The following is a 26700-nucleotide window of genomic DNA, read 5'->3' as shown; positions in this document are numbered from 1 at the left end:
TACAGACAGATAATATTAGACATTTCAACTTCTGTATACGGCCATAGTAGTAAAGCACTCATATTCGTATTTTATAAACAGGTATAAACAAATAGTGCTCAGAATCAGTTGATTATATATCATAGTTAAAGAAAAAAAATTCTGCTTTTGTTGGCAATGATTTTACCAGTGCATGAAGGTTTTTATCCAACCACAACAGAGAGATTATATGGAAGTTTGTAAAAAGAGCTGAAAACCTTTGCAACTTTTATTGGAAAGCCATAATATTTCACAACAGATTATTAACAACCAATGTAATATAACCATATATACAATTATCTAACTTTATAACTTTGACTTATGTCCTGCATCAGGCATGAACAAACAATCAACTTAGTATTTTGTATGAAGCAATATTTTCATGCCAAGTTATTTGGAAGACACCATTTGTTCATTGCAGTTGCTCCTATGCCTCCAAGTTCAGAGCTTGAAATGAGTTAAGGCAGAGGTCCCATCAAGGCCTTTGTTATAGAAGTGAGCATTATATTCCTTCACAGTTGTCTCCCTGTACTTTGGAAGATTGTCTTCTGATAGCAACTCCTTAATGGGTCCATAGATTTGTGGCAATGCTAAAAAACCTGTGGTAAAGAAACTCGCAACAGATACTCTTGGACCGGCACGATTTGCCAATACCCTGTGTTCTACGCTCCTGAATCTATCATTTGATATAAGCTGAAAGTCCAAAAGAATTCAATATCAGAAAACCCAAACTAGGAAACTAAATTGAAGAATTTGACCCATATTCTAATGACTATACTACAACAGAGGGACGGTGGGAAGCCCTATGCGAAAACTAAAATGAGGCCATGTTACTACACTGCCGAAATTTTTCTCAAATTTTAAACAACAAGACATTATAAAATAGATAATAAAAATTCCCTATCCCGGAATATATCCTGGTTTATGAAAGTTTTCCTCACATTCTGGACAACCTGATACATGTGTGCAATCATAATGTAATAGTACCTTTTTAATTAAAAAAGAACCCCAACTATATCTCCTACAAAATATAAAAGAGGAATAAGAATTATAGTTATACTTGCCTGTAGAAGATCTCCAATGTTAACCACTAGAGCCCCAGGCACAGGAAGTACATCAATCCACTTGTTCTGATGAAGAACTTGAAGACCACCAATATGATCTTGCAGAACGACTGTGATAAAGTCATCGTCAGCATGCTTGCTTGCGCCCAAAGTTAACTCTGGCTGTGGACAGGGGGGATAGTAATTGCATAGAACCTGAAGCCCTAAACTACAATCCATGTCATTCAAGTGACTTGGCTTCAGCCCAAGCGCTTCAGACAGCAACTGGAACAACAACTTCCCCAAGTTCATTACTTGCTTGGAGTACTCAACAAGTATGTCTCTACAAAATTGAAACCCAGAAAATCTAAGGGTCCGTTTGGATGGAGGGGTTTGAAAGAAGGGATTTAGATTTGACAACAAAGCTAAATTTGCTTTAAAAAAACAAGAACCACATTAGATTGAATGTATTCTAAATAACTAGACATTTGAAATGACTATATGGAAGGAATCATTTGAAATCCATTCATTTTCTTCCTTTCTTTCTTGTTCAAATCTTGGCATATATGGATTGTAATAGTATATACAAACAATTTTACCTTATAATGTCATATAAACTCATAGATTCGGAATCCCTCCATGGAAATGGAGCCTAATATCATATTAAACCAGAAAATTATAAGCTTCCTTGTCACATACCTGCATACTTGTGGCAAGTCTTCTGGCTTAGGAGGATTAGGAGCCATATTACACAAAAAAGAGTCCCTCCAATTAGTCGCTGGTGCACTATAAAGATCGAAGTTGCTGTTGTAGATCACAGGTCTGAAGTAATCACGAGTGTAAAGCTCTTTCTTCACCTCAGTGTCTTGCTCAAAAAACCCACTTACCCCATTCTTTATCTCTTCCAAAACATCAACAGGTATGCCATGATTGGCAATTTGGAAAAAGCCCCAAGTCTCTGATGCCTCTCCAACTTTGGCAACAATCTCCTTGCGTTTGGTTGGATTGTTATCATATTCAAGGCCTTCCAGGTCTATGACTGGAATTTTGAGCTGGGTTTTGGTGGGTTCTGAATCACAAGTGTTGTTGATGGGATACTGATCTACTGGTTGATGAAAAATTCTTGGAACCTGGGTTATCCCAGCATCAACAAGGCCTTTAACACCTTCCTTTGTGTCATCAAAAGTTTTTACATCACTTTTTCTGTCATAATTTGTTACGCTTGGAACCTCATTTGTGCTGGTGGCTACCATTTTCGTTTGTGTCTGCAGGATGGTAGAACTAAAGCCTAGCAAACTAGATATGGATTGCCGAAGTTCAGACCACAAATGAGCGAGGCTGGAAGAAACTAAAAGCAAGATATTTGCCAAGAGTCAAGACTGTGGGGGCGGGTTGACGCTATAGATATTTTTGTGGTGGCCAAAGGACATACAATGCCAATTCATTCTTTGGATTGGTAGGCTATCACTGAAACTAGAGGTGAGAAATTTCATGATTAAAAGAAAACTGAAGGACGTCTCGTAACACATAGCTATTTTATTTTTATTTTTATTTTTAATACAAGCGATAATCTGAGAACACTAATCAGCAAGTGAACCTGAGAACACTAATCAGCAAGTGAAGGCCTTTTTCCACTTAACTAGACCCTATTCACATGAAATTTCTCAAGCGATAATCTGAACAAGATGCTTAGAATCCTATTCACATCAAGCTTCTCATTTGGGTAGCAGCTACCAATATGCTCTGACACAGGCTTCACATTTGTTCTCTTAATTTTCAGTTCTGCAGGATCAAACCGATGGGCTCTTTTTTCATGATATCTCGTACAACCCGAAGAGAGGCATAAAGAGTTGTACTTCAACTCTCGCCTTTCCCCTCAAACGAATCAGAAAGAAAAGAAAAAGAGTTGCACGAGGATAATACATTTTGCCAAGCTTTATAATTTTTACTAAAATTAGTAGGGTTCTAATTCTGTTAGTTTACTACTTTTTCAAAAAATACATTCCATCTCTTAGTTCCAACTTCTCTTCAGAAACTAGACCCGTTAAGAAACTTTGCAGCTGTTGGAGAGTTTTGTCATAAGGAGGATCGGCTATGCAGAACATCTGCAGGAATGAATGTGTTAAGAAATCTATTAAAAACAGCAACAGGACATATAACTTTCTTACCAGATATCATGTTACTTGGCAGAAATCAAATATCACAGGGAGTGTTAAAATCATCCTTACCTTGAGAGTATTATGAATTCGATCTAATGCCATGCTTCCAAAGTTTGTGAGCATCCCCAAGATAAATTTCTGCCAAAAACCAAATACCATTTGAAAAGCTGAGAACACAATGGCACCATGCAATTTTATCTGTTTACATATTTGAGACTGATACTCAAGACTGGACAAAGTTAACATGGTTACTATAAATGGCAAGCTATCAATTATGTGTTTCCTTTCCCCTCCCCTTAGTGGGAAAAGAAGGGAGTTAAATTTCTACTTCACTTGATTATTTCAGCTATTGACAATTTGGTAAAATGTGGAAAATAGTGTCATGAGCAGCAATTTTGTTGCCCCCTTTTGGTCTTTATAAAGAAGATCCAGTATGAAAATGAAGATCCAGAGATGGAAAACTAGAACTTAAGGCCGTAATACCTAGAGATGGAAATATACTGAAAGCAAAAGAAGATCCAGTATGAAAATGAAATGGTAGATCCTTCCTAAACAACTCAACCCATTGGGATGGATTTTAAAAGTATACCAAGATGTGGTCAATCTCGCACACATCACATACCTCATACACAGTCATTTCCTTGCGCAGTTGATCCTCCACAGAGGCTACAGAGCTCTCCCCCTCTTCATCAGCAACTATAAGATCCTCGATGCTTCTATTCGTACCACCATTTTTACCACTGTCAACCATACCTTCCATTAGTGTAAACACATGGTCTTCAGAGTCTGCCCCAAGTGATTCTGCAAGAATTCCCTTCAATAGGAAAAAAGAGGCAAACATATGAGTTTTCCTCTTGACTTCCAAAGCTTAAAACTTCAATAAATAACAAGAACCCATTTGAAAAAATTTTAGCTGGTGCTTGACAGGAAGGGGAACGTTTGACTTTACAATAAATGACACATCATATCATTCAACTCGAAATTCAAAATGATTAAAGGTAACTAAGATGAAAAAAAATCTGTAATCAGTAAAAGTAACCACTGCTGCTGAGAAATCCAGAGTTTCTAATACTCTTTACTCTGTCACCAAGACAGATAACTCAAAACTGGGGTTTGTCAAAAGTATCTAGGGTTTGTGTTCAAAGACAACAAATATATCTGAAACACGAACGTATTAGTCTATCTAGCATACCTTGCTTATCCAGAAATTTATCCTGCGATTAAGTATGTCTGTTGGAACCCCAATTGCAGCTGCAAGATTCTTACAGGTCCAGCTGAAACTATAAGATATCAGTATGGCAAGAAAATAGTAAACAACAAAAAATGCATTAAGATATTTCTGACGCTACCTTGTCTGATCTTGAAATTGCATTATAATTGCTGCATGCACAGGAGCAACCACGAATTGTACTGCTCTATCTTCAAATTGCAACTCCAACTAAAACAGCACCAACCATCATAAGTATTGTTAATGTCAATTCAGAGATTCAGGAAATATAGAAAATCTCAGCAAGTCAAAACTCTCCTAATAGAAAGGCATGAAATGACATAGTGTAAGCATCTTACCTTAACTGTACCAAGACTTTTCTTCCATAATAGTTTACGAGGGGTCTTGATTTCATTAAACCTCTTTGCATAATCAGATAGTAGTTGGTCAACAGGTCCAGGTACATTAAGGGACTCATCCTGAAATTTGGTTTAAAGGTTAATCAACCTTTACTGAAATTTTGTTACAAATAGAAAATGTAGTTCTAATGACAATAACAAATGCTAATGAGATGTATATATTATAACGGACAAAACAAAAGACATCAGTTTATGCACAAGGTTCTTGCTAGTCAATTTAGAATGAGTCAAACATAAGTTGCCTAGATACTCATGCAGAGAATATGTCACCAATTGACTAATAACTTTGGTGAAAGAAACAGTGGGCAAGGAAAATGCTGAAGTTAAGTGAATCAATAGAATAGGCGGGAAATTTTAAAAGAAATAAATTAAATTAAAATGCTTGCAAGAAATCATAACTAATGGGAGCCTCGAGGAGCATTAAGCTATTAAAGCCACTCCTAAATGCAGAAGAAACAACCAAAGTGCAAGCGATTACATTTAAACATAATCTGGTATCGCTGATTGCAGAGAAGTGTGCCAAGAAGATATTTCAAATTATGAGAATGTAAATCCTCGATCCGTCTTTTCCCTCTAACAGAAATTTCGAAATAAATGACATTACCACTGGCAACAATTCATTACCTGGATTTGGGGCCAGAAATTTGAAGAGATGATTGTTGCATCAAAAACATCCATGGAAACCCCGTTATCTCCCAGCTCAGAACCTAAGACATCCACCCCACGTTAGTGGAATAAAATAAAATAATTAGTCTTCTGGTAATGCTGGAGAGAATGGCCCAAAAACCAATCATCTGTAGGGAAGACGTAAAGTTTGGAAGCTACCTGCTTGAGATGTCTGAGTTATGGTTGCTTTAATATTGCCGTTAGTCCTCTTAGAATCAATCAGATCATTCAGCATAATTTCACATTTCTGCATGCTGCTCTCTCCAAAATGTATCTGAAGAATGATTACAAACTATGAACATTAAGGTAGACAGTTTGAAGACTACATGAACAACCAATACACCCAACTAAACAAAGAAACCGCAAGCTTAAATAAAAAAACCACTTGCCTTGAGGAGTTCAAGAGTGCGTATCTCTGTATCAATGTCATAGTCAGATTTGTTGAGAAGCTTTTCAGCCAGCATAACACGGTATTCATTAACTAGTTGATCTTTTGAACCAATTATGCCAACAATCATCCCAAGTATGTCAACCTTCCTTCGGTTCCTGCTGCCCTTCAAGGGGTCAGCTTCTACAGGGTCTGGCTCCCAGCTGAAACAGCAGAATTATAAAAATAAAATAAAAATACATCACCTGAGTATGCAAAGAACAAAAATATAGCATCTGATTGGATTGAAAGCAACTAAACTACATTCCATATAACTTGCAAACAACTATAATACATTTCAATCCACGGCCTTGCTTATGCACATACCGTGAAGCATTTATCCATGCATGCTTGTCATCAGTGTGGAAATCGTCATCAAGACCAGCGTTCTCTTGATTTTCTTCATCTCTGTTTAATTCTTCAAGAAGGCTATCCCCAGTGTTTCCAGATACATTCGGATTCCCACCAGTCCCATCTGTAAGCATGGTCACAATGCACTTTATGGTGTCCTTCCTTCCCCTCAAATAGTCCCTAATTGGTTCTCCAACTGCTTCGAGGAAAACACCTGCTGGATCTATTGTCCGGAGTGCTTTAATTGTTGAAACATATTGATGCAAAATGTCATTGGTTGAGGCACCTGCAGTTAGCAAGCGATATCGTAGTGCAGAGATAAATGACTCAACCAGCTTAGAATGTTGTCCGGTGTATTCAAGACACTGTTTCAAATCTTCAATTGCAGGAGAGCTGCAAAACCCCAAAAGGAAAACAAATGATCAAGGAAAGCCACAATAAATGAAGGTTATTTAAGTGATTGGTATAACACACCCCACACCCCATCCCACCACACACCCTCCCCCCCCCCCCCAAAAAAAACAGAAAATCAATTATACATCATCGTGGATTCCAACAATTGAAAACCAATACCTGTCAGGGTAATCCACAATAATCTCAAATAATTTAGTTATTCTTAAATCTTGCAATGTTTCGTATGCAAAATACTCTAGTCGCAACTGCCATCTAACAAGTCCTTCAGATGGGGTGTCAATTCCAGGATAAAATGTAGAAGGACATGAAGCCAAAGGTGACTTGAGACCTGATGAAACACTGTCATAACTAACAGAGTCACCAAGATAAGCAAGAAGAGCATGCAAGAACTGAAGAGGCACAGCCTGCAGAATACACATTCAAATATTAGGAAAACTTTGGCCTTTGAAAACATAAAGTCGTATTGGATAACTAAACCATTTGTGCGTTATTTGCGGCTTCACAGTTCTCCACAAAAATGGAAATGAAACACAAGCATATGAAAGCCACCTGAATCCACCCCTTGACGGACTCCAAAACAGAAATCCGGTAATCATCACCAGCAAGATCATGAACTTTGGCCTGCCATTCAAACAAGACAAATTAGAAGTTAGCAAGACAAATGAAATGGTGGAATGTTTAACATATAACAGTATACTGAATCCAACAGCAGAGATAATGATCACCTTTAGAAACAAAAAAATAGCAGAAGCGTAGGCATCTTCAGTCATAGATGTAAACCCGAGCCTTCTAAGATCGCGAACAACCTTCCCTATGTTGTTCACCAATTTATTGTTGTCCAAGAACCTCCCTTGGGGATAGCATTCATCAATCTCCATTTGTCCACTCCTGTATGAGACTTTGCATTTGTCATCTAAATCCATATCATCTTTATCATCATCATCATCATCATCCTCATCATCATCATGAGGGAAGTCTCCACCCATTATAGTACTCAGTTCCTCCAACCTTCCCTTAAAATACCAGTGGAGTATCTCTAAGAATTAAGAACATGGAGGCATTAAAAATAAACGCAAGTAATTACAAATTAAAACAAAAAAACAAAAAAAACATGTACATTGAAGGTTAAGATCTTTTATTTATTTATTTTTGTACCAGGAAAATGCCGGGGAAGAGTGGCCATAAGAACTGAAGACACTGACATTTGGTACTTAGCAAACAGCTCAACTCTGTAATCATTAGAATCATGGCTTCCATGGTTGTAAGACTGCAAAGCATGAACCAGTATCAACAGACACTTCTCCTGGTACTGCTTTTCCGAAGATATTTCTTCCAAAGCGTTATAGAACACTTCCTCTTCAACCGAAACGTCGTCGTAAGCCTCGAAATGCCGCCAAAATTTCAAGGCGCCATTTTTCTCGAAGGTTCGCTCCAGCGCACCAAGGAAATGGTCTCGGAGCAGAGACTCGAGCCCGTGCTTGCAGAGGCCGTGAACGTGAGATACGAACTGCGGACCGACGGAGAGGTCGCCGGCGCCGTTTAGAAGGGTGTCCGTAGCAGCACAAAAGCCATTGTAGCTTTTGAGGATTTCTTCGATGGAGCCATCACTGAGTTTTTCGAGAATCGCTAAATTGCAGACTGATGAAATCGAGTCCGCCATTGAAATGCCCTTGAAGCTATCGCATTGCTTAAATTAGGCTAATCTTCAAGAGAGTTTGATAGATTCTGTAGCTGAACATTCCCAAATTCTTTACAGACCACACAAATTCGATGAACCAGAGATACAAATTCTAGCCGCAAGCCAGCTACCATAGCCACGAGCCCAACTAAAATTGGTTCTTTGAGCAAATATTGACCCAGCATTCGAGTAGCCACAACACACACCAGCTACAATCAAAAGTGAGAGAGAGAGAGAGAGAGAGAGAGAGATATAAGGGTTGTGGGCCTGGGTGGGGTGAATCCGGAGAGAGAGAGGGTGGCTGGGATAGGGGAAGGTGGCGAGAGGGTCAGGAGAGAGTTGGGGAGTGCGGCGGTGTAAAGCAGGGGCGGGTTGTGTAAGTTTGGTTTTCAATTTTTTTATGTTATTTTATTTCTTTTCGCAATATTAAAAAAAAATTTAAATAAGACCTTGATATATATATATATAATATAACTCATAGTGTAAATTATTCTAAATTGATATAATTTATGAATATGATTTTCAAAATTTAAGTGCAAAGAGGTGGACTCATTATTCTGATCAACTGGCCTAACCTACTGAATTATTAATATATTTTGCTTTTTTAGGACAATACCTTAGACTTTTTGATGGAGCAACTCCAGAACTTGTGGCCATATGAATTACTAGTTTTTTTTTTTTTTTTTTGGGGCAATCCATATGAATTACTAGTTAGATAGAACTTTCTATTTTTAGCATTATGATCAATGACTGGTAAAATCCTACTCTCTTTCTGCATACACATTAAACATCCATGGCATGGCAGTTAGATGAAAAAAAATCTCTATTGTAACGGGAATAGCACACCGACTAATAACACAATAACATGTAAAAAAAGTTATCCCAACTATCATTGTGTTATTGATTTGGAATAGCAAAAAGTGATATCCCCTTGACACATACTAATTTTTTCATTTGATACAAGTTGCAACCCAATTCAATTAAGGGGTTAGAATAGATGGAACAAGGTTAGATCACAATAGGTTAGACCCTTACTCAACTACTAGCCAATTGTTTTTTTTTTTTACTTTAAAATTTCAGTTTTATAACTTGTATAAAAATAAAAAATAAAAAAAAACATGTGTATCCAAAATGCTTTACAGTTTTGGAGGTGTCCCAGTTTTATGGGCAACTACATAGCATGTTATTTTTTTCTCTTTTATTTAATTCATTTTATACAGATTGTGAATGTACTACTATATCCTTTTGACATTTTCATTAACTAATGACAATCTGTTTTAAGGTCGTCTCCCTTTATATAAATAGATTAACAAGCCCAACTTTTGACTTGGGCTTAGGATGACAAATTATGCAGCCCCTTTTTCATTTCATTTCCTGCGTACACAACATCCATGGCATGGGAGTTGAAATAAACCCATGTCTCAGGCATTATTTCACTTTGTCAACAATCAACTACTTAGCGTTTGATTGAATCCTTTTCCAACGGCATCTATGACAAGAGCAAGAGCAATGAATGATACAGCCAGCTATCGTAACTGTGGGATCGTGGGGCTGTGGCTACTGGCTACTGACTACTGACTAGTACTGCTGCTGATAGTAAGGTCATGCCGGTGAGATCCCAAAATTGAATGGATCAACCTTCCCTACCCAAATCCTTTTAAGGGAACCACCCTCTAGTCGAAACTAGTTTCAAATTTTCAATTAATGTCCCAATATGGTTATTTGGGTAGGCCCATATCGGACACCCAAACGCGAAACAAGGACCGTGAGACCAGCAACGCAGCTACATGAAACCGGCCGGCTGATAAAATTTATTCACCAAATGATGTAGCAACAGGCATATGACACAACCAAGATCTTGCAAGTGCAACGAGCAAGATGGATGATGGCAAGTAACTAATTGAAGTTCTCAAATCCAAGCATAAGAAAAGTTGCACCGTACATTAACAAAGGATATCACCAGCAGAAATAAATACCAATAATGATGTAATATTTCTTAACGTTAACAAACCAGCTCAGCTAAAATAGAACACCACCGCTTAACATAAACAAAAATCCCTTCTTTCCACTAAAATGTTTCCCTAAATTTTCGAAAAGAGAGACTCAAGTACAGACAGATGCATGCATACAAAACTAGTTCCTTAGGGAACAGTCAGGTGAAGTCAGAAACTAAACCCTCACATCATCTAAGGTTCCTCCTCAATCCTCATGTAGTTTTTGCTTTGGGAGCTCTTTTTCTGAGTTGCCTCTTTGGTATCGACGCCTTCATGCTTATGAAAAACAGCAGAGCCCCAAAGAATGCCAAATTCTGCAAATCATAAAAAAAGAAATCATTAATAATGATTTTGAAACTTTTTCTTTGGTTTTAGCTTTTTATATAATATGACTATCTAAGCCCCATACTATTGTTTAAGCATATTGTACACTAGATCCCTAATGTCAATAAAGAAGGGCCGCCTTGTGCAAGCAGCTTCTAAGAATCTAACCTAAGGCTAAGGGAGAATCCAAGTCATAACGGGGCAACCTCCTTCTCAGACCAAGAATCAGCCTCATTAATTTCCAAAAAGAAAAAGAATCACCCTCATTAGGTGAAATATCAATATTAGGACTTTTTCCATCTTAAAGTTTGATCCAATTAACCTTCCTCCTATAGTTTAAAACTTAACAAAAGTAACCATTTTAACCATATCAAACTTGTCTAAATCAGACATTTCATCATTGGTCGAGCATTAGCGAGCCGGCAATTTTTAACAGCAAATTTTCATCCCTATAATTTTGGTTTCATCGCACTTTAATCCATATGGTTTGACCTCGTTGTTGAGTAACTTAGACATGTTCTGTCTACAAAATTGACAAAATGTCTAATTTAGACAAAATTGAAATGTGAAGAAAATTAAGAGGGTATGTTTGTTGAGTTCTAATTATAGGCATGACAGTCAAATTAGGACTAAACTACAAACATTAAAAATGTGTCTGAGAGAGAAAGAGAGCAAGGAATCTTGATTTCCAACCTGGGTAAACTTGAGGAAAAGTTGATTGAATTCGGTCTTCTCAGGATCATAGTTGTAGAAGTCGTACAAGATAGGAGTGGCGATCGCCTGATGCAGAAGCTGCACAAAAATATATTGAAACACATGTTTCAGAAACTATGTTGGTCTACAGGTACAAAACAAAGACAGGCTCAGACGACCAAATCAATTATACAAAATACAAACCAGCAGATAGGCTCCAAGAGGAGAACCAAGGATGAAGAGAAGACCCCCAATGCCCTTCAAGGCTATTGTGGCCGCCAGTAAATGTTGGATCTGCCATTAACAAAGTACAAAATTCACTTGGGTTGTATACAAATAAGAAGTTATTGAATTAAAACAAAAAAATTTAAAATTTCTCACTTCAAATTTTTTGGGCTCTTTCAAACCAGTGTGAGTTGATAGATGATTCCAGAAAATATCGAACTTGGGTCTCAGAGACTTGGCTGCGGGTCCCCCATCCACACCAAATTCACTGAACCTATAAATAGAAACAAATATGAACTGTCTCATCAAAATCAAAGTGCATTCAAAGAAATGAAATATGCATAAATCAGATCATGTCACACAGCTCTTGTTCTTTAAGTTACTTGGATCTAAGCATGCATGCTTCACCATGAAAAATAACCAACTTTTTGAAAGGGCAAAAAAAAAAAAAAAGCAAGGCTATCAAAATACCCACAAACTTGATTTTGCTTCTGCCAATTCAAAAGCTAACAAACAATAAATCACATTTAAAAAAATGCCTAAAATGAAGTGGGTTCCATGCATGCAGCAAGATTATGAAAACATACATCATCAACTAAAATTCCATTTTAGATTTGCCCAATTGAAACTTCAACTTTAAAGTTCTCTTTTTTTTCTATAAAAATAGAGACTGGGCACAGTCACAGAGAGACACAGATCTGGGCTCACTCTTGCCAAGCAGAGAGAAGGAAGACAGAGACGAAGAGAAGCCTTCCAACGAACGAAATGAAGGCCATGTCTGGTGTCTGTACGGGAAGAGACCGAAACGATGCCGCGGCAGAGACGCGAGACTTTGGGGCCCGACTCTCAGACAAAGTTTCGAATTTTCGATGCAAGAAAAACGAACTCGGACAGGGGTGATAGTGATAAGGGGGGAGTATATCTAGGAAACGGCGTCGTAAAGTGAGGGACGGATGCACGCGTTCGAAAAATTTAGAAGAGTAAAGCGGTCGTTGGATACCATTCGAACTAATAATACTTGCGCGAGTGATGTACGTTTGTGTACTCGCGCGTTATTGGTGACGATTCGGGACCGGCAGGCCTACACGTTAACTCACCAATCATTTGGCTTGTGGTTTCTCGTACTGGAGCCCACCGTGGCGTTCGTGGCGGTTTTGAAAAGCGAGTGTTCGTGATGTCGTAGATCCAGAGAGTATTGAGATTGATGCTTCTGTGATTTTGATTTTGGGCTTGAAATTTTACACTGGTGCCCCTGAGCGTGTTATTGTCCATTTTAATGTTTTTTTGTTTTTGTTTTTTTGAACATTTTAAAATTTAAATTAAAGTGCTCTTGCCATGTGGTTTTTTCTATCTTCCTTTACCACTTGGATTTATTTTTTTCTTTATTACATTTGGTTCTATCATTTATGTTAAACTTCTTCTGTCACCTAATCTTTAGCCCATCTAGCAGTAATAAATAAATAAATTTTAAAGATAACTTTGGCAAGAAGATTTGGATAAATGCATGTATTTGCGGTCACGGGTCTAGCCACAATAAAAAAAATCTTGACTTGCATTGTATGTGTGAGAAAACTCTTATTCTCGCTTGCATCACAAAATGCATGCATTGGCAAGTCTTTCCAAATCTTTATATGAAGATGGACAAAATGAGAGGTTAGCTAGCACGACTGACTTGAGAATATTGTTTCTTTACACCATCTTGCACTCTTCATTTTTCTTTTTCTTTGTTGTTGTTTTAAATATACAATTATGCAAACTGCAGATCTAATATGTTGCCTGCCGCCCACCTCAATGACCTCATGTAGGAGCTATGCAAGTGCACGTGAAGACAACTCAAAGGATCAGTGAAGTTCCAAATGAACATAAGTAGATCAAGGCAAATCAGATGCTAGTGCTCAATATTATTTTCCTTTTCCGACTAACGTTTAGAGACAAAGTCATTTGTAGTCTTTGTAATTTGCTGGATTTTTCATTTTGCTCTTTGTAGTTTTAATTTTGGCGATTTGATTCATGTAGTTTGATATTTATCACAATATAATGGCACATTCAAATTTTCATCAAATTCAATCTAAAATGCCTCTGCACGTGAGGGACACATGCTTACTCATGCACGAAATTAAATGAAATTTTAGATGTGCCCTTAAATTCCTAAGGATATACAATTACATGGCTCAAAACACTAGAATTGAAACCACATTGACCAAAATGGGAAATCCAACAAATACTTTTTTCTAACATTTACTATGTTTTCCATATTATTTCTCCCTTAAAAGACAACATTGACTTTTTTACATTTTAAAAAGTTTATTATCAACTAATTAATCTCATATGGTCCATTTGCAATGTATGTGTATGTGTTTTTTGGTTGTACAATACAATGTATGTGTTTTTTGGTTGTACAATACAATGTATGTGCTTATATGTGAGTGCGTATTTATATCTATAACTTCAAATATCCCACTAAAAAAAGTTGCAAGGGAGAACTAATAAAAGTAAACATGCCGCTAAAGGAAATATATCATCTGCAATTAAATTTTGAAAGAATGCTTCTCTTATAACCTACTTCTAGTACCTCTCTTATACTGAGTTTATCTATAATTATGAATGATTACTGAAACTTAAAAATTATTCTTACTCCTCATTAAAAATGACAACATGATGAGGCAATATTAGATTCAGAAAAATTAAAAGATTTGTAGTCATACAATTTCTGGTCGCTTTTTTAAGTGGAGATTTAAATTCTTTTATAACACAAACTCCTTTACGTTTTTAAAAATCGAAAAATAAAATTTGAAAAGTAAATTGATAGAAAAGAAATTAGGGTCCCATAAAATGACTTTATTTTTTTGTTGGAACATAAAATGACTTCTTACTTGTGAAACACTTCATAAGTGAAAATACCAGGTTGGTGTAGTCGGGTCAAAGTCCACGGCCTTGTCCAGTTCGGATTCAGATTTCATATTGTTTTTGTCAAAACCCAAACAATATATAATAAATAAATAAATCGGATTTACTGTCCGGCTGCCTAGCCTCAAGTCTCAAGTCTCAAGTCTCAAGCTCAAGTCTCAAGTCGGCCCTTCAAAATTGCTTCTTTAAATTAAGACCCAACGACTATCCCCTCGGAGACAAAGCAGACCTACGATTCGAACTCCATCGCTTTCAAAAACTCTCTCTCTCTTTCCTTCTTATTCTCCTCCTCTGCAAAACAATGGGGTTCGTCTCCTTCCTCGGTCGCGTACTCTTCGCTTCCATCTTCATCCTCTCTGCTTGGCAAGCGTAAGCTCTCTCTCTCAGATCTGCTCGATTAGGGCTTCCCTCTCAAGTTCACCTCTTTACTCTTTTCCTTTTTTGTCTGAACTCAGATTTACCTTTTACTCTAGCAGATTTGATTTGTTTATACTTCTCCGATCTAGTTTACTATTAAGCATTCGTTTAGTTCATTTGTTTTCAAATTTTTGTACTTTATTTTTTCGCCCTGTATTTCAATTTCCGATTTTTGTGTATACTATGCGTGTGATGTTATATGTGTGTGTGTGTGTGTGTGTGTGTGTGTGTGTGTGTGTGTGTGTGTATCTTTGCTTGTTTGAAGTGAGATTTTAGTGACAATAATCTATTGGTTTCTGAAATAAGCGTTGAGAAATTTAATGTTTAGATGATTGTCGCTACTTCCTACTGGCTTTACTGTGTAAAGAACTGGTTGAGATCCAGTTGTGGGTTGATTTTCCAAATCTCTGCTGTTTCATTTGGTCATGGCACTTCTAAAGTCAGGTGCTTGCTGAATTGTGAAGATCTAATGATCTTTTGAGTGTTTTAATAAGCTGGGTTGAGAATAACTTTTTCCGACACAAAGTGAACTTATTCGCGTATCTTAAAAGGGTGGTGGTTGTCTATTCCTTGTCTGGTCCTTGTTTATGGAACTTTGAATTTTTCTTTCGACGTACAACGTTATGGTCTAATTATTTAGATACTTGTGAAGAAATTTTTTTTTTCTTTTTCCTAAATGCTAGTTTATTTGAAATGTGTAATTCAAGCGTCTGTTAATGTCAAAAACATCCACGTGTGTATAGGTGGGATCTAGTTTGGCAGTCTCTTTAGTTCGTTTTGGATGAAACAATTTCTATTTAGAGCATGGATGAACACTTTGGGTGATAAATTTAATTTAAAAACCTGGTTTCCATTTTTTTCTGTTTAATGGTTGTAGTGATCATTAATATTGTAAAAGGTTTATTATCTCCTGTTGCTTTGCTCTGTAACATCCGTTTGTGTGCCATCTTTCAAGATTGTGCATGTCTTGTAGCTTATTGCTTATATTGTAAATAGTCTGTTACCCTTTGGTATGTTTAAAACGATATTGTATTCATTTGTGTTGATGTAACATCTGTATATTCAGGTTCAATGAATTTGGTGTTGATGGTGGACCTGCTGCCAAGGACTTGGTTCCGAAATTTAATGTATTCAAGAAAAATCTGTCTTCGAAACTAGGGGTTGAACTACCACATATAGATGTAAGTCTCTTTATTTCTTTATATGCAGTTTCTTGATTCGATCCTATGTTCATGTTGCTCATGCGGTAGGTTGGCTTTTGACATGGGAATATCTTTTACAGGTTAAACATTTAGCTGCTGCTACGGTAGCTCTAAAAGGGGTTGGAGGCATTTTATTCATACTTAACAGTTCTTTTGGAGCTTCTCTCCTGGTTAGGATTCCTTTCTTCTGGGCTTTTGATCAATTGCTTTTGAAATGTAAAGAAGTGGTGATCAAATTCGTGTTTCAGTTGTTGGTTACCTAATATTCCTGACACATGTAATGTTTCTGTTGCAGCTTCTACAATTGGCGTTTACCACTCCACTTATCTATGACTTCTACAACTACAGTCCTGACAACACCAAATTTGGCATACTCCTGAATGATTTCTTGCAGGTTTGTATATTGTATACACTTGCTTATTGCTTGATATGTTTTTCATCCATGTAGTTTAGAGCGTAATTTGATGAGATTGTAATTTCGTTTGCAGCACGCAGCACTTTTTGGTGCACTGCTTTTCTTTGTAGGGATGAAGAACTCAATTCCAAAGAGGCAACTCAAAAAGAAGGCCCCAAAAACCAAAACCGGTTAGAAGTACATCGAGGGAGTAATAGATTTTCAAAAAGGGTCTAAATTTTAGCTTCTTGAAGTGGCTGCTGCTCAGCATCATTACGACGGGGGATTTTAAGCTACTTATCAGTGCTCTTGTAATTTTTTCCAATGTTCCTTTTTAGGATCCATTACTTTGATTATTCCCTGTTCTGGGGTGAGATATACTGTTACTTCAACACATGAACTGGTTGTTGTGGCCTTTTGTTCTTCGCTGATAAGTCATTATATCTACTTTTACTAAATGAAATTAAGATTTTCTTGATCGTAATTGCACACTTCTAGGGAAAGTGATTGTTGTTTCCAAACAACCGAGCCTTCAGTTTTGAAACCTGAAAATTCCCAGTTTGTAAGTGCACTACTTGGCTCATTACATGCAATTCACATTATATGTGCGTGCAAAACAGATTTGATTTGTCTGGGATGAAGAGTGGCTCTTACCGGCAATGAACCAAAGTATTTTCCTTTTAAGAGATAGATGATGCTCCCTAAGAAATAAAAGAGTGAAATAAAAGTTACTTTTGATTTGTGTGGGTAGCCTTTCAACGTTTACCTTCTTTTTTTCTTAAAAAATAAAAGTTATACTAGTTTATTGGATCATGCATTACTTTCTATATCTCGTTCAAATCTCCATCTTTTAAGAGAACCTCTAGTGAAATTGCATCAATAAAATGAGATTTATAAAACAAAACAAAAATAAGATAAGAGTGTAAGATAATTGTTTTGAAGTATCAATAACAACATTTTATACAAGGATATTGAGGTTGAGAGCATTTGGACACACTTCTCAAGTGCAAGGATAACGACTCTTAACCATTTCAACTACAAACCTCTCCCAAAAATGAGGAAATAAATTTGAGAGCAGCAATGTGCCATTCTTTACCTTAACTTAAACTTGAGCTTGATATCAAAAATTAGCTTAGCAAAATATATTGGTCCTATTCATGTAAAGAGTGTATTAGGTTTTTTTATAGCAAAATCTTGTAACTCAAGTGGTTAGATGCGTTTATTCATACACTCTAGTTACTGCGTTTATATTCCAAGCCTCATTTGTGTAAAAAAAAAAAAATCAAAAACAAAAAACAAAAAAGGTAATGTTTTCACATTAAATATTTTTATTTCCGAAAAAAAAAAAATTTTAACTGGGTCACTGACCAGGCCTGGCAGCCCATATTGGGTCCTAGACAAGAAAAGAAAGAAGAAAAAGAGAGAAACGCAGGCTCACAGAGTCTCTCAGACAAACACCGGAAACAAAAAAAAGAAGAAAAATCAAGCAGGCGAACCGCGATTTCAAGCTCATTCTCGTTCTAGCAACTCCTTTCAGTTTCCATGGTACGAACCCAGAACACGCACGCACTCTCTCTCTCTCTCTCTCTCTCTCTCTCTCTCTCTCTTTGTATGCAAATTGTAAATTGTTTGTTAATTCACAAAGCTTGTGCTATTCCCCAGGATTACTTGAAAACCGTGGTCCCTTCACAACTGCTCTCCGAGCGAGGCTCCAACCTGGTCGTCATCAACCCAGGTATTTAGTTTCTGAGTTTCCTACAGCTTCATTAGAAATATAAACACAAACCCATCAAATTTTTCTAAGCAAACACAAAACCCACTTGCCCCACTCAATCTTTTAGTTACTTATTTTGGTCCTTTATTGTGTTGTTGGGGACGTTAGGTTCTGCAAATATCAGAATAGGCCTTGCTTCACAGGACACCCCTCTTAATATTGCTCATTGCATTGCAAGGCATACCACACAAGTGCCCAGGAGAAATGTCCAAGACCAGGTTTCTTATACTTTCTTAACTTCAGTTTTATTTATTTCTTTGTATGGTTAGTCATGATTATTGTTTTTGGGTTTCAGCTGCTCAATTCACAAGTTTCAACCGCACAGTATATGGAGCGAGAAAAAGCTTATGATACAGTGAGTATATGTACATTGCTTCCTTTAATGCGTTAACCCATTAGCTTTATATTTGGAATTTGAATTGAACCTAAATGTTTGTGCATTTTCAAGATTGCATCATTCTTGAAGATACCTTTTCTGGATGAAGAGGTTGCTAACAATTCTTACCCACGCAAGGTATGTGTGATCATTGATATAATTTATTTTATGCGTGAAATTAGCACTGTATATACTCAAATTGACAGAGATAGTGTGCTATGCATGTTCATTTTTTTGGCATTTTGTTTACAATAAGATGATCTGAACGGATCTCTAACATATTCTATTTTAATGAAAGCTTTTTTAGTGACCTAAAAACTATAGAGACCAATGTAAAATCAGCTTGATGTTTGGTGATGATGTGTTTTGGTCATTGAAATGATGAAGCTGATGTGCAGATGGGACGCGTTGATGGATACAATCCACAGAATAGTAGAAAGGAACCAGCATTTGATTGGACAGATGTATATGAAAAGGACCCTAGTTCGTCTTCATCATTAGGTAATACAAGAGTGCTTATACAACACGCACTAATTGTCTTGATTCTCATGACTGGTTGAAGTACTTTGCTGTGTGTATGGGCATTTAACCTGATGTTTTTCTGTTACAATCCATATCATCTGTTTTTGGCGAACATTTGATATTATATATGCAGAAAGCTCAGAGAACAAAGGCACAGCTAGTGAGGCCTTGGGCCAGCTTGAAGATGAAAATACTGAGGAGCTTGGTTCTAGCAAACACAAATACAAAAAGGTCATTTTCGGTGAGGAAGCACAAAAAATATCCCCCATGGCGCCATATACCTTACGCCGTCCTATACGTAGAGGCCACCTAAATATTTCACAACATTATCCCATGCAGCAGGTACAATTCCCGTTTTTATTAGATTTTTAACATGAGATATGAATGCACTTTAATTAGGTTACCATTATAAACTTTAACTTTATGCGGGGTCTGATTACATCATCACCTGAGAAGTTTTGGATGACATATGTACGAATCATCATAATAGATTGACAATGTATTAATCTAAGCTTCATGCTGTAATGTGTTCTTCAATGCATAAAATTACTTTGTGTTCCATTATCCATGATATACTGAATCTCATTTATATTTTGCATTTTTCTTTAGGTACTTGAGGACGTACATGCTATTTGGGATTTTATTTTGACAGAGAAATTGCACATTCCTCTACGTGAAAGAAACATGTATGCTGCTATGCTTGTTGTGCCAGAAACATTTGATAGTCGAGGTACTTCAAATTGCTGTCAGTTCTTTAGATTGAGAAATCACTCCTTCTTCTTCAATTTCTTGGTCGTAGTCATAGACCCTCCATGGCTATAAGTTGCTTTTATTTCAAAATTTGTGTCCATTATGTCTTTTAGGATTGTTAGAAGTGTTTCTGTTTTTGTGAGTACAATTAATTCTGATCTTTTTTAAATGTGAGTTCCTACTTTCTGTAATACCTTTCTTTTTTTCTTTTGTTGGAACTTGTCAATATATTTACAATAAATCTGTTATTAAGAACCCGATCTGTCATTATCCTCTATATTATATAAAAACATTGTCTTGGGAAACTGTACTTATTTTCTTTTCCCTTCTGTTATTTTCTCCAAGCAGAAATAAAGGAATTGTTGTCTATAGTCTTGCGTGACTTGCGCTTTAGCTCAGCAGTGGTACACCAGGTGAGGAATTTTTCTTTTAATTTTTGCAGTATGAATTTCAATTTAGGTTTTGTGGCAAGCGTCAACTTTTAACAAGAATGAAACGAATTGAGTATCAAATGTTAAACTTGGGTCAATGTTTATATTTGTTGGCTATGTGATACTGACATGGAAGGCAATTATTTCAAGAAAACTAAAACTACTGCAGCGAAAGAAAATGGAAAAAGTGAAACTACCATTTTCATTATAATTTATCTTTATCTTATATCTGTGTATTGCATTGTTTCATGTCCAAAATTTGTGCTTTTTGCATTTGATTAAAATATAATTTTCTTATCACAGAAGGGCTGATGGCTATTACCTAGAATATAATGTGTTTGCGATGCTACATCTTTCCATATGAAATATATGCCACAATTAAAGTTGTAGTTTGATTTTTCTATATGCGCTCAATGCTATTGACAGTTTTCTTTCTTGATTGATGATTTCCTATATTTGCAGCAAATGGTGTTTTGTGCCAGTTAATCGTCAGGGTTTTTCTTTTTTATATGATGATCTTTTTGTCTGTTGATTACTTCAGGAAGGTCTAGCTGCAGCTTTTGGGAATGGATTATCAACAGCATGTGTGGTTAAAATGGGTGCTCAGGTGACATCAGTTATTTGCGTTGAGGTAACTGCCAATTCTATACTTTCTTTGCGCTTCTTTTTAACATCTAGAAAACAACTGTAAATGTGTGTAAAGATATGCAGTGACTCTATGGAATCATATCTTTACACACATTTACAGTTGTAAAGATATGATTCCATAGAGTCACTGCATATCTTTTCATTCTTTCAAAATCAACTTGAAAAAAATGCATGCTTAGTTACTGAACTGGAGGTATTTCCTAAATTTTTTCTTTTTTTTTTTTTTTTGTGTGTAAGCAAAAATATTTCTTTTTGTTTATTTTAAAGACAAAAGGCTATCTAATGTTTTTCTTGCATTACTCATTACCATGGTCACCAATACATTGCCGTCATTTGCCTTCCTTAAGCTCCATTATCAACACTATCACAAGTTTTACCAAAATCCTCACCTTGATCACCATATGTCCATCACTAATGGAACTAGCGATAACACTACCACTGCAATTCCTGCTACCACCATGTATCCATTCTTCTCTCGGTTCTAGAACAGGAATTGTGTTTAACAATTGCCTCCCTCACCATTTATTCCTATATTGGTGGAGAAACCAATTTCACCACCTCAACAACTGACATTGTTTCTCCACAGAAACTTTTATCATTACAGCCATCCTCCTTTTTCTTTCTGTGCTGTTTTGCAGGGAGGGGGTGGGGGTTGGGGTGGGTTTGAGTGTTGAGGGAACTACTTATGTTGCACTGTCACTGCCAACCATATTTTCTTTGGATGTATATCATGCAGCAAAAAGAAAATCATAATTAACTTCCTTTTTAGTTTTTTGGTGGTATATCAGTAGCATGACTGTATTATATTTATACCTAAATTGATAGATTTGGTCTTTTCCACTTATGATAATGTACCACTCGTCTCTTCTGTTGTCCAGGATGGAGTAACTTTACCTACTACAGAGAAAACTTTACCTTTTGGCGGAGAGGTGAGTTTTGCTTTTAAAATGTACTGAAGTTTTGACTAGCTAGTAGCTACAACAATGAAAGAAATATTACACTTGTTTCTGTAGCTCTCCTTCATCCATGTTAACTATCAGTCTAATAGGATATGTTCACCATCAGTAATGATGATGTAAAGCCGTAAGCCTTTCTTTTCATGATTCATCATACTTACTTTTCATCTTAGCTCTGCCGGCATACCCAACCTTTTGTGCACAAATGACTTCATCCTATTTATTATGCCAGTGATACAAATTTGAATATATCTATCATCTTTTCCTTTTCATAACTGTCTCAAATTAATTTTTTCTTATGGTGACTCATATCATGTTTGATTATTTTCAATTGGTCTGTCTTTCAAGCTCCTTCAACTTGTTCTACGCGATGTGGTGGTGCATCAGCAGTTGTTTTAGCATTTGAGCACTGAACTAACTCTGTCATCACCTATTTGTCCCACTGCATGGCTTTTTAATTTCGTCGGGGTTACTTACTCTCATCTTGTAACCTCTTTCTCTACCTTTTAAACTTCCATGAATAAATGAATTGTTTGTTTCTGTTTCTGCTAACCTAGATTTTGGATGTTAAATAATTGCTATTATTATTTATGGAGTTTTTAGAACTTCTTTAATATGTCGCTGATTTAATAAGTTTCATTTGGCGGTATACTTTTTCCTGGTGAAGTTGATTGATAAGTGTTTTTGTTCAGGACATATCAAGATGCTTTCTTTGGACTCAGCGACATCATCAGACATGGCCACAAATTCGTACTGACATGTTCGCAAAGCCTATAGATCTCTTGATGCTTAACAGGCTAAAAGAGTCTTATTGTGAGATTAAAGTTAGTTCTTTTTACTTCTTTCTTATTTTGTCATGGATTATCCTATATGTAATTTATCTTCTATAATCTAGCCTAGCTTCTTTTTGTGCTACATGGTTCATGCCAGTAGTACATGAATTACATGCATGCACGTATGGGTCCCTTTTAACAAGTAAAAGAAAATGTATGCCAGGCACTATAGAGTTTGTTGTAGTGTTTCTCTTTAACGTTTGGGATCCTAGTTAGTAGAGTCTTTACCACATGCCATGGAAAACCATTCGAGTGGTATGTTATTTCTTAACTTACTCTGGGATGTGTTTAAATAATATTTGTTACATGAGAGAAGTGCATTCACTTGGTAAATTTTGATGGTCTTACGAAGAGATTAGGCATGTTGCAAAGAAATATAACTCTCCTGCTGAGAAAAGTTAGATTATTTCAATTGCTTGGTAATATACTGAACCAAGCAATTGAAGGGGATGCTAGAGTTATGATTGAGGAAGCTCTTGAAAATAATCTATCATACATTCACCCCACCCCACCCCTACCCCCCTTTCCTCTTCCCCCTTTTCTTAATAGGAAACAATAACTTTCTTATTGAAAAACCAGAAAGGGATAAATAGGGGATGGAGCAAAGGAAAAACCAATTAATACAGAGCTCTCACCAGTCTAGATGGATTGCAATATTGTTTCTAGACAAGAGAACCCAAAGAGAGGAAAGATGAGTATCACACTATCATACTAGTGATGATTCTCTTAACCTAGGTTATTCCTTCAGTTGAGCTGTGGTGTACAATGCCGCCTAGATTTTTGTGTGGCCCCTCTAGACTCTAGTGGGGTTGAACGATATCTATGTATGTATAATATTTGTGTTCTGTTTAAATCTTGTGAAGACTTACCTACAGGACAACACACATATGTTATGGTCATAATAATTTTGATCCAGTGGGTGGCTTTCCTTTGTATATGTTTGTTTTGTACCCTTTATGTTATTTTAAAATGAATTTTAATAATGAGTAATGAGCCAATCATATCCAAAGTACTCATTAAGATCTAGCATATATTGTGACGTTTCAAAGTGCAAAAAGGGAAAAAAATAATTTCAGGTCACAGTGAATCATCTATAGAACATATGTCAGGCTAATCCTTTTAATTGAGTGCTTGTAAATGCTATATGTTAATGATTGAATTGTATGGAGTGTCTAATATAGATGGCCAAATTGTGTAGAATGTGTTTGGACAAGGGTTCTTTACCTTGGTTCTCAGGTTATACGTTTTCTAATTATTTAGTTTCCTTTATACAGGAGGGGGAACTTGATGCTGTTGGTATAGTTCATTCTTATGAAGATGACTTGCCAGCTGGATCTCATAAGACAAGATTAACTGCTCTCAACGTGTGTCTCGTAAAGTGAATTATAGTTTCTTTAGTCCTGAATCAATTTGTGGGCAAAATTTGAATCTTACTGTATCTTAAATAGGTCCCTCCAATGGGTTTGTTCTTCCCAATGCTTTTGGTTCCAGATGCATATCCTCCCCCACCCAGTGTTTGGTCAGTCATGTTTTCCAACTTAAACTTTTCTGCAACATGAAAATACCTGAGATAAATCACTTTACCTTGATAAATATTGGATTGGTTACTTAAATAGGTTTCGTGACTATGAGGACATGCTGGAAGATACATGGCACATGGAATTTCCCAGAAGACCTGAAATGCCAGATGGCATGTATCCCAGCATGAACGTTGGGTATCCAATGTGGGATAACTACCCAGTTTTTGCAGCTAAACCAAAGAAAGAAGAGAAGGTTGGCCTTGCAGAAGCCATAACAAGTAGCATTCTTTCAACAGGTATGTTTCTTTTAGTTTTGCCTAGTCTGTTTTTCTATCTGATACCTTCTTATGTTTTTGGTCAAATATCTGATACCTTAATACCACTTGGTGGTTTGTTGACAGGACGTATAGACCTCCAAAGAAAATTGTTTTGCAGTATACAGTTGGTAAGTTTGTCAACCAAGATAGAATATGAGTTTCTATATTTGCTTACTTTATATAGGAACGAAGAAATGACATATTTCATGTCTTAGGTTGGTGGAGTGGCTTTGACAAGAGGTCTTGTTCCTGCAGTGGAGGAAAGGTCGATTCTTCTGTTTCTTTAAGCTAGCAAACCTACTTGTTTGATTATTATTTGTGATTATGATCTATGCTTACGATATTTATGTAAATTGTGCATCAGAGTTTTCAAATTTTATGACAAGGGAAAACCCACCAATGTGGACTTTGATTATTTGGCTTGGAGTATGGTTAATATTTGTGGCCTATATTCATGAACTCATAGCTTAGGCAATTAAGCTTCATGTTTGCACTCTGCAAGCATGCCAGATGAGTAATAGTTGTTAGGTCAGGGGCTCTCCAGTTCTGTTAGTTCATAGGGTCTCCATGCTTGGAAATTTTTTTTTACTCCCCCTCTTTACACTGACCCTACTGACCAATCATCTCATCACAACTTTCTGCAGAATTTCTAGTTTTCAAGTGCACTTTGATATAATGGCATGGTTATGAGAGCCTGATATGCCCATGTGCTTATTTAATAAATGTTATCAAATGAGATGGACCTTTCACTTAAGGGATTTAGGCACCCTTATAATATTAAATTTGCATCCACCTTTTGCAGGGTTTTACATACTATTCCTTCAAATGAAGCTATTGATACTGTTGAGGTAAGTTTATCTGTTACTGTCTTGAAGGTTATTATAATCCTTTTTTACTTGGTTGCTCAAACTCGACCAGTGTCTTATGTTCCTATACTTTGTGGACATTATATTATCTCTTGTCATGCCTATTCTCATACGTGGACGTTATATTATGTTAAATAGGTCTTGCAACCAAGAGCAAATCCAACGTTTGTGTCCTGGAAAGGTGGAGCGGTAAGTAAAGCTCCCTCTACCTTTTTAGCATATAGCTGTATGCATCTTTTGTAGTCGGTTGACTGTTGGGAGGAGGTATAGTTGTATGCTCTTTGTTGGGTTTTTGTGTCTGATGACATCCACCAACATGTGTTTTGTGGGTTACACTTTTCGTAATGTCACCAACTTAGCACATATCTTGCTCACAACAGATTCTTGGAATTCTTGATTTTGGTCGGGATGCTTGGATACATCGTGATGACTGGATTCGCAATGGGATTCACATTGGAAGTGGAAGAAAGTACAAAGACTCTTATTTCCTTCAAGCACAGGCAATGTGTTACATTAATTCTTAAAAGGTGAGATCAACTGCCTACTGTTATTTTTATTTACATGAACATAAAAGGAGCCCCTTATTTCAAAGTTGTGTGGCCTTACAGAGGTGTATACCTTTTTACTACCCTAAAAACATGCAATTAACAATTGATTCTAGGCGTATTATAGGTTGTTTATATAGGCTCTGTGAAAAAAATCAAATGACATTACTGATTTTACGTTTTCAGCTTTCAGATATGACTGGCAGAGCGAACTGGGTGGAGTAAATTGTTGGTCTTCGTTTGTACAGAAGCTAAATGGTAGATACTTAGCTTAGCTACGCGTTTCAAACTTTTTGCATTTGATTGTAAAATATCAAATTCCTTTATCCGGCTTATTCAATTCGAGGAAAGTATCATGAAAATCTCCTTCAATTATGTGCCCAATTCTCTTCTTTATTGTACAAAATATTTTCTCGTCTAGATTCGTGGCACGAATGCTTGAGAACAGGGAGTATGTGACATTTTCAGTTTCTGGTTAAAAGAAACTTTCTCTTAGACATGTTTTACTCTTCTCATTTTGGGAGGGTATCAGAGACATTTTTGTTGCATGGATCTCCTTCATCTCTCACTCTTGCTTTCTCTCTTCTATAAGTACAAGATTGTAAGAGAACAAGGATGACGGGA

General features: G+C 36.5%; 5 protein-coding genes across 9 annotated transcripts; 2 read left to right on the top strand and 3 right to left on the bottom strand.

Moving 5' to 3' along the window:
- Positions 1-245: 245 nt before the first annotated feature.
- Positions 246-2586, bottom strand: LOC117623049 (1-aminocyclopropane-1-carboxylate oxidase homolog 1-like). Its single transcript, XM_034353896.1, has 3 exons — positions 1761-2586; positions 1083-1404; positions 246-711 (listed from the first exon to the last, which is right to left on the bottom strand). Exons 1-3 carry the CDS (start codon positions 2312-2314, stop codon positions 460-462), a joined length of 1128 nt encoding a protein of 375 aa, XP_034209787.1. The 5' UTR covers positions 2315-2586; the 3' UTR covers positions 246-459.
- A 387-nt stretch (positions 2587-2973) lies between these two features.
- LOC117623040 (anaphase-promoting complex subunit 2) lies at positions 2974-8768 on the bottom strand. Its single transcript, XM_034353887.1, has 14 exons — positions 7860-8768; positions 7430-7740; positions 7254-7325; positions 6864-7108; positions 6267-6683; positions 5902-6103; positions 5672-5786; positions 5471-5553; positions 4787-4906; positions 4570-4658; positions 4413-4494; positions 3843-4034; positions 3290-3358; positions 2974-3166 (listed from the first exon to the last, which is right to left on the bottom strand). Exons 1-14 carry the CDS (start codon positions 8362-8364, stop codon positions 3044-3046), a joined length of 2625 nt encoding a protein of 874 aa, XP_034209778.1. The 5' UTR covers positions 8365-8768; the 3' UTR covers positions 2974-3043.
- Positions 8769-10304: 1536 nt separating this feature from the next.
- LOC117613232 lies at positions 10305-12585 on the bottom strand. Of its 2 annotated transcripts, none has more exons than XM_034341860.1 (5): positions 12327-12585; positions 11775-11892; positions 11598-11687; positions 11394-11492; positions 10305-10690 (listed from the first exon to the last, which is right to left on the bottom strand). In XM_034341860.1, the coding sequence occupies exons 1-5, from the start codon at positions 12392-12394 to the stop codon at positions 10589-10591; spliced, it is 477 nt and encodes a 158-aa protein (XP_034197751.1). In that variant the 5' UTR covers positions 12395-12585; the 3' UTR covers positions 10305-10588. The 2 variants fall into 2 exon arrangements, with proteins under 2 accessions (XP_034197751.1, XP_034197758.1); XM_034341867.1 differs by lacking the exon at positions 12327-12585 and adding an exon at positions 12206-12320.
- A 2119-nt stretch (positions 12586-14704) lies between these two features.
- LOC117613567 lies at positions 14705-17022 on the top strand. Its single transcript, XM_034342175.1, has 5 exons — positions 14705-14894; positions 16009-16123; positions 16225-16314; positions 16440-16538; positions 16633-17022. The coding sequence occupies exons 1-5, from the start codon at positions 14827-14829 to the stop codon at positions 16732-16734; spliced, it is 474 nt and encodes a 157-aa protein (XP_034198066.1). The 5' UTR covers positions 14705-14826; the 3' UTR covers positions 16735-17022.
- Positions 17023-17921: 899 nt separating this feature from the next.
- On the top strand, positions 17922-26575 carry LOC117615235 (actin-related protein 9). Of its 4 annotated transcripts, none has more exons than XM_034344282.1 (21): positions 17922-18083; positions 18201-18273; positions 18421-18530; positions 18608-18667; positions 18761-18826; positions 19087-19189; positions 19344-19552; positions 19820-19940; positions 20309-20373; positions 20933-21022; positions 21918-21968; positions 22688-22819; positions 24103-24192; positions 24277-24347; positions 24445-24644; positions 24750-24793; positions 24881-24930; positions 25468-25513; positions 25670-25720; positions 25912-26058; positions 26263-26575. In XM_034344282.1, exons 1-20 carry the CDS (start codon positions 18081-18083, stop codon positions 26053-26055), a joined length of 1779 nt encoding a protein of 592 aa, XP_034200173.1. In that variant the 5' UTR covers positions 17922-18080; the 3' UTR covers positions 26056-26058; positions 26263-26575. The 4 variants fall into 4 exon arrangements, with proteins under 4 accessions (XP_034200173.1, XP_034200174.1, XP_034200175.1 ...); XM_034344283.1 differs by having other exon boundaries at positions 17957-18083; positions 26270-26575; XM_034344284.1 differs by lacking the exon at positions 21918-21968 and having other exon boundaries at positions 17957-18083.
- The last annotated feature ends 125 nt before the right edge of the window (positions 26576-26700 follow it).

Source organism: Prunus dulcis, chromosome 1 (genome assembly GCF_902201215.1).
Source record: "Prunus dulcis chromosome 1, ALMONDv2, whole genome shotgun sequence".
In the NCBI taxonomy this organism is placed as follows: domain Eukaryota; kingdom Viridiplantae; phylum Streptophyta; class Magnoliopsida; order Rosales; family Rosaceae; genus Prunus; species Prunus dulcis.
Note: the sequence above shows the minus strand (reverse complement) of the source record. Positions and strands in the feature narration are given on the sequence as shown.